The following is a 12880-nucleotide window of genomic DNA, read 5'->3' as shown; positions in this document are numbered from 1 at the left end:
TCAATGGTGAAGCCCATATGGCAGCAGGTTTGTTCCTGACTTACAAGTCTCATAACATCGAGATCCCAGCAAGGTGTGGAGCTGCTGTTCATTCTATGCCATTTGTCATCCCTGCAGTCAAAGACAGGGATGAATGGAGGGAGGGAGGTGGATGCCTCCGAGGGACACAGCTGGTGGAGGGAAACCAACTCCCGACTCCAAACCTCCATCCTCCCGGGTGAATGCTCATGGCTGACAAGGCTCAGTCATTAGTCGTTCTATGCTGCCAAGCAATGGTCTCTCTATAGAGTCTTGAGGGTAGCGGAGGCAAGTGAAATAGTGTCAATGTGAGGCTTCTTGCACATGGCTCTCAAAACCCTGGTCAAAGAACAGTGTCTCCATACGCATTCATGTATGAACAGTGATGGAACACCCATCTCTGGTCCAGGCGTCCTTTACCTGGAAGGGGCGGAGTGGGAATGCCACATCTAGATGAAGGCCAGGTGAAGGATTTAGCACTGTTCTATTGGCTTTGAGATGGAGGGAAACCTGTAATGGCCATGCTCGCTAAATGTATCACTTCAATTAGTTCGCAAATCCACTGAGGTGTCGATGATACAGGCAACCCTGCCTTGGTAATGGCTCAACTAGAAGGAGGGCCCGTTGCTGGTTGGCACAGGACCAGGAGGAGCAAGGGCCTGACCAGCAAGAGGCAGCAGAGCCTCTAATGGTCAAGACGCTGGAGCATATGGACCACTGCAATGGCGAACATTGGCCCGACCATGGGCGTATCTCAGTTGGCACTCTTATCTAGAGATGAGTGAAAGGCAATGCCAGAGACTCCCAGAATGTGGTTGCGCACATCTTCCAGCCTCTCCAGTACGAGCTGCGTCCCCAAGGATTTAGGAGGAGTAGTGCAGAGCTCCCATGGCCTGCACTGAGTGAACGTCTGTCTGGGTGCCATTTGTATATAGCGCCAGGACCTTCGACCCCATGAGGTAACACTGGCGTGGGTAACTTCCTGCCCGCCTCGCCATGAGATTCACTGAGCTCCTTGCTGATGTATAATTAATGAGCTAAAACGCGGATGATCGCATGACCTGCCCCATCCAGCTGGAATCACTCCAACTTTCCTGTCCGCCACCGGACTTACGGCGGGATTTTCCGCACCCGCCCAGCGCTGGGATCTTCCGGTCCCGCAGCAAGTCAATGGACTTCTGGCCGGGGCGCTGCCTCGCCCACAGTGGGCCCCGCCCATTACAGGGCTGGAAAATACTGGGCTTACTCTCCAGAATGGAAAGTTCCGCCCTTAAACACAACAAGTCTAGATTGCCACTTCAGTGCAGTACTGACAAAGTTGCACTGTCAAAGGTGCCATTTCGGATCAAGCATTATACCAGTGATGGGCAACCTAGGCTAGTGAGTGTGCCGCAAGATCGAAATGGAGCATATGCACTAACCATGATCTGCAAGAGTGCCAGAAAAAGTAACATAAAAAAACGCAACCTCCCAGGTCCACTGGTGTTATTACCGAGATGCTCTCCCAGGACAGGGTAATTTTGCTAACTGAACTTGCGTACCTAGGATTTGCGGGGTGTGCCAATTGAACCGTAGCAGTGCTTTGACTGGATGCAGAGCAAGCGCACGGCTCTCATAGTCAATGTTGTGTGCACACACCTCGCTTCACGTGCCCCTGCTTTACATGTGTATCTCTTTAGTAATACGGGTAGGAAAAAACTATGCAGATGGAAACCAGCAGAATTCAGCAACCCTGCGTGTGGGCAGCTGTCACCAAAATGTCTTGCACTCAGAACTCTGATAGGCCGCAGGTGGCCCACAGACTGCAGGTTGCCCACCGTTACATTAAACTGTCTCCCGGCAGATATAACATTTCCAACGGCACTTTTTGAAGAAGAGCAAAGGAGATCTCACCAATGTGCTTTTCAATATTTATCCCTTAAGGAACACCACTAAAACAAATGATGTGGTCATTATTCCCATTGGTTTTTGTGAGACCTTGCTATACTTCATTGGCTATAAATTGTGAAAAACATTCTATAAATGCAGGTCTTTCCTTTTCTATTGATCTTGTGTGGTTTATTTATTACTACTTTGGGCCTTGAACAATGTCCCAGTAGGGGAGCTCAATAACACAATGGCAAAGACACTCTTTTCACTTTTGGATTCAAATCCAGCCCAAACTAACCAGATGTTATTCTGTTAATATATAAATTGAGCCCAGTACCTGTTTACAATGATTCAGAGCTACATGTGGTCAGTTGCTTCTTTCTATACTGCCTGCAGTCAGCATACTTGTTCAGGCCACTGCCCACCTATGTCAAAATGCTAGTTCAGTTTTTAATGTTAATAGGTGAGATGGTTGGATAGACAGCAGGAAAAAAGGTTATAACTAAACTTTGATTTAGACCAGTTGATGTATACTGTAAAAGTTGAGCAAGTCAATCTCCTCCAGGTTGTTCCATGCTTATCGTAAAATACAATATGCCATCACTTCATTGATTTAAATCCAAATTATATTATGCCTCTTGCATGGACATTACATGACAAAACTTTGGTATAAATAGATCAAATACCTCTGCTGTAGTGTCTGTAATTGTTCGATATGAAACAACCTTGAACAGTCTTGTAGTTTCTAACAGGTAAGAATCCAAAGGGGAAACACACCCCTGGTTAGGTGCTAATTAGCTGTCTTATCTTAATAGCCTAGAAGATTGGCTGATATTGGACCTAGCATTGGACCTGATCAGCATCGGATTGTCCAATTACATTGCTCAATTCTTTTTTCATCCTATCGTGCCCGACCTTCTGACTCAGGCCGGGTGAGATCCAGGCAATGCAGTGCGTCCCCCGGGCCCAGTGTCAAAGGCCAGCAGAGTCAAAGTGAAGGGATTTAAAGGTCCATTAGCATTCAAAGGTCCTTGACAGGCCAAGGAGAAGGTAAGTGTCTAAGGTAAGTGGATAGGATTGAGAAGTGGTGGGGATTGAGTTTGGTGGGGGTCAGAGGTCGGTGGGGGTCAGAGGATGGGGTGTTGGAGGTCAGGGATTGGAGGTTGGCAATCAGAGGTCGGTTTGGTCAAAGGTCAGAGCGGTCAGAGGTTGGGATGGTCAGAGCTCAGGGGGTCGGGGGTCATAGGTTGGTGGGTGTTGGAAATCGGGTGGGTCAGGCCTCGGGTTGGGTCAGGCCGAACCCAGGTGGGGTTGGGGGGAGAGTTTTGGGCCTCGGTAGGGGGTGTTGAACCTCAGGCCTCGGTTCAAGTCGGGTTGGGCCTAGCGGGGCTGGGGGGAGTGTTTTGGGCCTCAGTGGGGGTGTGGGGCCTCTGGGGTTGGGAGGTGGGCAGTTTTGGGCCTCAGGTCAGGTCCTGTCAGGCTTGGTGAAGGTGGTTTGGGTAAGAATCAGGCCCACCACGGGAAGGGGGGCTGGGGGGGTGTCCCATGCAGGTGGGGGAATCTTGTCGGGTGGGTAGTCAGGGGGTTGGGGGAGACCCCTGGACATTTGGGGGGCTGGGGAAGTTCTGCCAGCTAGTGGGTTGTCAGGGAGTCGTTGGGGGTGGTGGTGGTGTGGGGGGGGGGGGGGGTACCTGGGGGGGGTCAGGGCTGTGAGGGGAGTCCCGTGGCAGGGTGGGGTCCTGTGGATGGGGTAGTTGAGGGGTGGGGGGGGTGGCTCCTGAGGGGTCAGGGGTGTGGGGGAGTTCTCAGAAGGGGGAAGTCAGGAGGGGTGGGGGTCAGGAGGGGTAAGTGTAGACCCCTAGGGGTTTGAGGGGGGTGGGAATCGCGTGGGGTGTTGGTCTGGGTTTGCACAATAATTATCCAGAAGTTAGCAATGGTTTTAATCCTTCCAACTTTTTCTGGGTAACCATTGGTGTAACCCAGTCAGAACCATCCAAAGTTTAAGATTTAAATGGTATTTTTGGATGGTTCCCAGCGCAGGGCAATTTCCCAGGGGAAGTTTGTACTCCTCGGCAATTGCTGTGGAAACCTTACCTGGGAATTGCGAAGGGGATTCCCCAGTGCATCTTTGGGGTACCCCCCACCAAATTCAGTGCTGCGGAGCTCGCAAGTTACAGCACCCATCTCAATAATGACAGGAAATAATCTCCTGAGTTGGGGTACAGCATATTATTAGGGGTTATAATGTTTTTTACTCTGCCACTGACCATGAGGTATCTGACCTCAAAATGTTTGATGCTGAAATTAAATAATAAAAGTGGGTAAACTGTTCCACTGAAGTGTTTTGTCATGTTGCATTCAGTTATCCATGCATGTTTGCCAGCATTCAGCCCTTGCTGATATTTATTTATGTGATCTATTTTAACTAATTTAAGAACAGAGCTCTTTCATGTAAAGTATAACAAGTGTTTTGAATTAATGTACCTTCTGTGCCATCTGGCTCAGCTTGTTCTTCCCTCTGCTTCTGCTTGAACTTCATGTTTCCATGGTGCATTGTTGCACCAGTTATCTTGTAGATGCTGTTTTTCTCGTCATTGGTAAAACCCAAGATATCAATAGCTTGCTATAAATTCAAGGAGATAATATTACAATCAGTTTATCAAACTCAGCTGTTATCATAATAATTCATGTACACTGTACTCACATCAGTAGCTGCCAATTCTTCTTTATCATCAATACTCGGAACTGTAACCTCACCCTGACTGATATAAGGATAGTCAAAGGGATTGGTGGTGATAAGAAGCATTTCTAAAGCAAAGTAGATGATAGAGGTTGTTTTAACATAACGTAACGACGAAAAGAAATACAAATGTGCAAAAGAAACATATAGGGGTTTCAAAAATTGTAAAGGGTGAACAGAATCCTTACCAATAAGTTCTGGTCTTCTGTTGGATGTAATCTGGTAGAAAATGTGATAGCTTCTTTCGCATGGCTGTTGGAATGTCACTCTGGATTTTTCCAACAAGTCTGGATAGGAATTCAGATCAGTTACATCTCTGTCACAAGTTCACCAATGTATTTATTTACCTTTAAGTTAATCAGATTTGAAACGCTTACATGTTTCAATGTCTGCTGAAGCCAATTTTGCCGTGGTTCCAAAGTGTATTCTGATAAACTTGCCCTTCAGAAATGAAATAAAGTGAATTCAGGGGATATAATACGTTTGTTATTGTATATGGAGGTGAGTAAATGCTATCAACTTTTTTCACAAAAGTAACATTATTTTTCTTTTCAGTGCTGTTTAATTTTAGATATGTATTTCCATTTGAACTTACAAAACGAGACGAGTTGTCATTCCTTATTGTCTTAGCATTACCAAAAGCTTCCAACAATGGGTTAGCCTGGATGATTTGATCCTCTAGGGTTCCCTAAAGGGTACATTTCGTTTTCAGTTAGCAGCTGAATAAACTGCATTAAGACACAAATGCAATGAAATACATTTTTAAAGTGTCATTATCTTCTCACATACCTTCGCCTTTGACATTTCATCCTTCTTCTTGCACACATCACCAATAGCTGCAATTATTGCAAAGTACTGGATGACACGTTTAGTGTTCACAGTCTTTCCTGCACCAGATTCTCCACTGAAAAGTACAAAAATGATCATGCATCCTGTGCCATTCCTTAGGTAAGTTAGAGGATGTGCTATTTTTTATCAATAAATTCCATTCTATAGTGCCTTTAACATATTAAAATATCCCAAGGCTCTTCACAAAGAGCATTATCAAACAAAATTTGACACAAAGTCAAGTATTTGAACAGGTGACTAAAAACTTAGTCAAAGAGGTAGGATTTAAAGATGATCTTAAAGGCGGAGTAAGAGGGCAGAGAGGTTTAGGGAGGTGAATTCCAGAGATTAGGGGCTAGGCAGCTGAAGGCATGGCTGCCAATGGTGGAACAATGAAACCTGGGGGTGCACAAAAAATCTCAGAGGGGTGCAGAGATTTTAGGGTGTTGTATGAGATTAGAGAGATGAGGAGAGACAGAACCACTGAGGGATTTGAAAATAAGAATGAGAAATTTAAAATCGAAAGGCATTGCCAGACCAGGAACCAATGTAAGTCAGGGCGGACGAATGAACAGGACTTGGTGCTAATTAGGATATGGACAGCAGGGTTTTGAATAAGCACAGTTTTACAATGGGGCATTATGAACAAGGCGTGATGGAAAGTGCTACAGGAAGGAAGTGTGACATTGTGTGAGAATTTAAATGCATTACAGATTATATGCCTATACATAGATGTATAACTAGTGAGAGAAATTCATAGACTTGTGTAAATTATTTACTTACGTGATCAGGATAGACTGGCTTTCACGATCTGTAAGATGAAACATCGAAAAAGAGGAGTATCATTAGAAATTCCATTCCACTTAATTGTAAACTGAAGTCAAGTTGTAAGTTGTGCTAATCGCCTATAATTATTAAATGAGGTATACAAAAATAAATACATCAATGTTTATTAAATAATAGAAAATTAACAAGTTACCTGTTAACATAGCCTGATAAGCATTGTCAGAGACCGAGAAGATGTGGGGAGGAGCCTCCTGCCGTTTCTTCCCTTTATAGCCAGTCACGACTTCAGGGTTGTACACTGGTAACCACTTGTAGGGGTTCACAGTGATGCAGAACAACCCGGAGTATGTCTTTAAAAAGCAAGAATCAATTAATGTTGGCACTTTGTGACTTAAACTGGATTTTCAAAACTAAATAACACCATCACCACCCCCATCAGTGTCACCCTGGTAACACCATCACCGACCCCATCAGTGTCACCCTGGTAATGCTATCATCTAAATATTGAAGATGCCCTTACATAGATCATCCAGGCTGCATAACGCTCTTTGAGATTATACAGCACACATGCTTCATTCAGGTGGGTCATCATGGCCATGTCCTCAATTTTGTCAAATTTTGGGGGGTTCCTTGGGAAGATATCATTGGGTTTCACAGAAATTGTCTGAAATAGATAATTTGGCAAGAATAATTATAATATAGTTTTATAATTCATGATGCTAAATTTGGAAGTAGGACAAGCAGTTCTATCTATTAAAATTGCAGAGATTCACCAACCTTCCCATCTGCTCTTTCCACTTCAACCTTGGTGCTATCTTGGCTCCTAATTTTCCCTTTTGCAAACACCGACTTGGAGTCAATCACATAACAAGCAGTTTTGGCATCGAAAGGCCTGTTCTGTGCCTCAATTTGCTCCTTCTCAGATTTGCGAAGGTATGGAGCAGCTGCTCCAAAGATTTTCATGTCTTCAAAATTCATGGTCGCTGTGTTTCACTGTGTGGAAAAGTTCACTAATTTCACTGTATTTCAATTACAGGTGAAATTGCAGAGGTATCCAAATTCAGCCACTAAAAGTGTTTGACTTGAGTTTCTACTTGCTTCCTCTAGCTAAATCAGCACAATTCACATTCAATCGGCTTGACCAATGCACACTATCACAGAATATCAAATTTGATTGACACACACCATCCACCACCTCCAACATCCATTCTCTCCACCACCGGTGCACAATAGCAGCAGTGTGCATCATCTACAAGATGCAATGCAGCAACTCAACAAGGCTCCTTTGACAGCACTTTCCAAACCCATGACCTCTACCACCTAGAAGACAAGGAGAGTAGATGCATGGGAACACCACCACCTGGAAGTTTCCCTCCAAGCCACACACCAGCCTGACTTGGAACTGTATTACTGATCCTTCACATTCACTGGTCAAAATCCTGGAACTCCCACTCAAAGTGTGGGTGTATCTGCACCATAGGGACTGCAGTGGTTCAAGAAGGCATCACCTCCTCAAGGGCAATTAGGGATGGGCAATAAAAATGCTGGCCTAGTCAGCGACACCCACACCCCATGAAGGAATAAAAAAAAAGTTGTTTATGCAGGATACAATTTCAAAATTTGCAGATGAGACAAAACTTGGAAGCATTGTAAACTGTGTGGAGGACAGTGCAGAACTTCAAAAGGACATGGACAAGTTGGTGGAGTGGGCAGACAGGGGGCAGATGAAGTTCAGTGCAGAGGAATGTGAAATTATTAATTTTTGTAAGAAGAACATAGAGAGACAATATATAAAATTAAGGGTACAATTCAATAGGGGATGCAGAAAGAGAGGGACCTGTGTATATGTTCATAAATCATTGAAGGTGGCAGGACAGGTTGAAAACAAGGTTAAAAAAGTATATAGTATCCTAGGCTTTATTAATAGGGACATAGAGTACAAGAGCAAGGAGGTAATGTTAAACTTTTATAAGACACTGGTTCAGCCCAGCTGGAGTATTGTGTCCAGTTCTGGGTGACCCACTTCAGGAAAGATGTGAAAGCATTGGAGAGATTGCAGGAAAGATTCACAAGAATGGTTGCAGGGATGAGGAACTACAGTTATGAAGATAGATTGGAGAAGTTCAGATTATTTTCCTTGGAGAAAAGAAGGCTGAGAGGGGATTTGATGGAGGAATTCAAAATCATGAGGGGCCTGGACAGATGGGGTTGGGGGAAACGGTTCCCAGTCATGAAAGGATTGAGAACAAGAGGAGACAGATTAAAGTTAATTTGCAAAAGAAGCAAAAGTGACATGAGAAAAAACTATTTCATGCAGTGAATGGTTAAGTTCCAAAATGCCTGAGAGTGTGGTGGAGGCAGGTTCAACTGAGGCATTCAAAAGGGAGTTAGACTGTTCCTTGAAAAGGAACAATGTGCAGGGTTATAAGGAGAAGGCAGGAGAGTGGCACAAAGTAAATTGTTCATTGGGAGAGTCAGTACCGACACGATGGGCCAAATGGCCTCCTTCTGCGCTGTAAAAATTCTGTGATTCAGTGATGTCCAAAATACTCTTTCACACACAAATTTCTGCAATCTTTATCACTGGCTAAAACTACCACTGTGCCTGAAATTGGCCTTGCCAACAAAACTGGCCAGGACTCCACGTCAGGATAATGATTTTCTGTCATTTTGAAGACCATCTTCAAGAGGTTCTTCAAATTGCAGCCAATTTACTTCAATGCAAAGGCATCAGCAGGCAGCCTTAGCCATGTGATTCCAGCCTTACTGCAGACCAGCAATCATTTCAGCAAAGTACTGCAACAAATCCAGTTAAATTAATATCAAACTCATTACACTTCATGTATGTTAAGAGTTAAGATCAAGATTAATTCAGATGTCAAGTAGACAAAATCAGTCACTGTTCATAAAAAGCTAATTTAAATCAATTAATTAGATGAATGCAGCTCTTTATTTAAAGTTGCACAGTGCTCAGATTGAATTCACCCACTACTGTTCTTAATGTGTATACATTAAACCAATCAGATATATCAGACCACACGGCATTTTTTTGCAGAAAGGGGTGAGCCCCTTCTTACCTTTCAATCTTCCGCCTCATTCTGAAGAAAACATTTTACACTGTGGTTTTTGTCAGATCCCCTTTTCAGACACCTGAGGCCATGTTCCCAATTTTAATCACTCAGCCATTAACATTGGTCAGTTTGGGCCAATTCGTGGGAAATTTTACACTTGGCATTATGTAAATGTGTTTCGACAGAAACTTGAACCAAAGCTTCAAAATGTTTGGACTCAAAACAGAAACACAAGGTCTTTTCTAAAAATGTTCAATATAACATGTTTGCTTTCTCATGAAATACTTTATATTGTTGAGCAAGTATGTTATTTGACACACATTATGTTCAGCCATGGAGGTCTTATGGTGCAATGGATAGCATCCCAGCCTCTGAGCCCGAAGCTCTGTGTTCAAGTTCCAGCCCAGGACTTGATGGCCAAGAAGGTGTGTTCTTTACACAGTCAAACATGTTAAGTATCAACTTGCAAATCCTTCCTACATACACCAATGGCAGGTGGTAAGAGTCGGAGAGATTCCTGATCAGCCATGTGATGGAAAGAATGTTGGAGCCTCGACCATCACTATCCATAGCTCCAGGCTGCAACACCCATGTAAAATATATGCTGCCACAGCAACTCAGACTTCCTGAGAGACCTGCAAAACATCACTACCACATCAGGCCATGCACCAATCTATTGACACAGACAAAAAAGCCCCTGGAACGGTACCTGTCTAACCTAATGAGATAAGTTCTGATAAAATGTCATCAACCCAAAATGTTAACTCTGTTTCTCCCTCCACTGATGCTGCCTGACTTGCTGAGTTTTTTTTAATTTGAGGTTTCCGCATATCTCACTTCTATTTAAAGAGATTGCATCAATTTTACATTATGTTTACACAAACATTAAAAGTGCCTCAGAATTGGATCCCTACAAAGGGAAGCTCTTTGCCCATTATTCTTGGTTTGGCTACTCTATGTAAAATGATAAACGTGCTGATAAACCATTTGCTGACACATAAACTAGGCTTCATTGAGTCACAAAAAGTTGGGAGTCGGTGTGAAAATGCTGACATAATATTATGTAGGGAAATAAAGGCATCTCTGCATTGGATATTAATTTAATGAGCTGTGTGCTGTACAGAAAATAGGAAGGACGTGAATGCATTGGAGGCAGTTCAAAGGAGGTTTACTAGATTGATACCTGGAATGAGTGGGTTGTCTTATGAGGAAAGGTTGGACAGACTGGGCTTGTTTCCACTGGAGTTTAGAAGATTGGGGGGTGATTAGATTGAAGTATACAGGATCCTGAATGGTCTTGACAAGTTGGACGTGGAAAGGATGTTTCCTCTTGTGGGTGAGTCCAGAACTAGGGGGCACTGTTTTAAAATTAGGAGTCGCCCTTTTAGAACAGAGATGAGGAAAATTTTCTTCTCTCAGAGGGTTGTGCGAATTTGGACCTCTCTACCTCAGAAGGTGGTGGAAGCGGGGTCACTGAATATTTTTAAGGCAGAGGTAGATAGATTCTTGTTAGACAAGGGAATCGAAGGTTATCGGGGTTAGATGGGAATGTGGAAATCGAAACACAAGAAGATCAGCCATGATCTTATTGAATGGCAAAACAGGCTCAAGGGGCCAAATGGTCTACTCCAGTTCCTATTTCTTAGAGCGAGCAAATAAACATTCTGCAAGCAGTTTTTGTAAAAATGATACAGATATATTCCGGAAAAGTCACACATTCAATCACCCTTTTGGATGATGCCATTCTTTTTCATTTCTGGGATAATTCAATTGCAGGGTCCATGACCAACTGCTTTCATATAAAAACATTTAAAATCCCCATGGCTCTGCTAGTGAAGTCAATAAATAAGTGGCCCTCATGGGCCAACATGCCATAGGTTGCATTCTAGACTGGTTTTCACAGTAAGTGCAAAACAATTGCTGCCAATGCCCCTTTTCCTGAATTCCTGCTTTAAGTCTATATGTGCAGATGTCAGAGTAGGCAAGAATGGGGTCAGCTGTTTTACCCACCCCATCCCACGCCCCCAAAAATGTGGGCCAATATTCCTAATGAAGATTGACACATATGAACATTCAGGTAAGGTCTTTAAAAGCTAGCTGGCCTGTAGTCCAGTGGGAATCAGTGCCCATGGGGAGGAGAGGGAATAAAATGGATAGGAAACCTAACAAAATACACCAACACTCCCAGCAAGGGTGAGTACAAGCCCCTGAGTTTATCTGATTTAATAAAACGGTATATGTTGCCTTGTTATAAGAAGGCAGCAAGCAAGCATATCCTGTCCATCTGCAAAATTCTAATTTATTCTTGGTCACGATGTTTGTGGACTATGTTTATGGAGCCTTCTGTTAACGCTCTGCCTGGCTAAAACATAGCTGACTTCTGAAAGAAATTGTCGGCGTTTTCTAAGCCATGGTTGCTGCCTCAGTGACTACTCTGAAAAAGAAGAATTCGGGGTGGATTCTCAGAAAGCAAGAACGCCCAACGAGTAAAAGCTCAGGGATTCGTTTGAACCTTAAATTCCTCACCCTGTGGACCAACAACCAAAGCTGGCTTGCTGGCTTCTCTGTGAAAGAAAGCAGAATGACAACAGGTAAGACTCTTATAGACTTTGGAGTTGAACCCATTTGCGAATAGTGCTTCAAAATTTCCATGACAATTAACAACTTTGGCAATGGACTTACTTCGATTCCAATATATTAAGCTTGTTTTTAAAATTGTTTAAAGATGTACCAGAAATAATCAGACGTTTCTTTCTGTCCAGTAATGGACTATCACACATATCTGAACAACAGAAATTCCAAACTTAAGGACTATAGAAGCAACGACAGAAAGGTCAGTTCAGACCACACCTACCGCCCTCTTTAGTTTCCGTGGAAGTGCTCCTAGGTAAATGCAACTCACCAGAATCCACTGCAGACTCGATCAAGTCTCTCGTAGGACTGTCGGATTTTTATAAGGAGCCCTATATCTTCCCTGCCGTGTGCTGCATCTATATATGGGCAACTGAAATCTGGCTGTGAATGTTACATTAGTGGTATTCGCCCAATCATGTCTAAATATAGGACGGTGTTCAATTGCGATTTTTTTTAGGAATCTGGCAAAAGCCATAAAGAATCAAATGTAGCGTTTACTTGCCTTCCGATGCAAACAGATCCTCGGTTTGAGGGCACTATGGCTCAATAGCATATAGAGAGGAAATTGCCTGAAAAATCTGTTTTCTCCAATCGATTCTTAGATTTTTAAAACTCTGAGAGTTCACTTGATATTTTTGTCAAATGTGATGAATTTACATCTGTGATGTATTTTAATAATGTTTACTAACCAACTATCATTCCATTGTTCTAAGAGTGGCGCGTTTTATGGACTCGCCTAAGGCTCAGCATGGGTGAAAGTTGCAACATCCATTTCTCAACATCACTTGAACCAACCAACATTCTACGATTGCTTTTGACATCAGTGAGGCTGACTGAGAAAGAAAAATGTTCACAAACTTCTAGAGGAATCCCCTCTGGGGGAGAAATAACCACAAACACTTAAACAAGTAGACTTGGGACAGTTTTGAAATTA

General features: G+C 43.2%; 1 protein-coding gene across 1 annotated transcript in view; it reads right to left on the bottom strand.

Annotated features, from left to right (window-relative positions):
• LOC121293838 (myosin-2-like) overlaps positions 1-7219 on the bottom strand; it is a 34159-nt gene extending 26940 nt beyond the window's left edge. The window contains exons 1-10 of the mRNA XM_041217217.1: positions 7019-7219; positions 6762-6905; positions 6435-6591; positions 6239-6266; positions 5417-5531; positions 5223-5315; positions 5005-5068; positions 4816-4914; positions 4592-4695; positions 4372-4510 (exon numbers count right to left, since the gene is read on the bottom strand). Coding sequence (XP_041073151.1) covers positions 4372-4510; positions 4592-4695; positions 4816-4914; positions 5005-5068; positions 5223-5315; positions 5417-5531; positions 6239-6266; positions 6435-6591; positions 6762-6905; positions 7019-7219 — 1144 coding nt within the window. The remainder of the gene's footprint in view (positions 1-4371; positions 4511-4591; positions 4696-4815; positions 4915-5004; positions 5069-5222; positions 5316-5416; positions 5532-6238; positions 6267-6434; positions 6592-6761; positions 6906-7018) is intronic.
• Between the last annotated feature and the right edge of the window lie 5661 nt (positions 7220-12880).

This window comes from Carcharodon carcharias, chromosome 22 (genome assembly GCF_017639515.1).
Source record: "Carcharodon carcharias isolate sCarCar2 chromosome 22, sCarCar2.pri, whole genome shotgun sequence".
Lineage (NCBI taxonomy): Eukaryota > Metazoa > Chordata > Chondrichthyes > Lamniformes > Lamnidae > Carcharodon > Carcharodon carcharias.
Note: the sequence above shows the minus strand (reverse complement) of the source record. Positions and strands in the feature narration are given on the sequence as shown.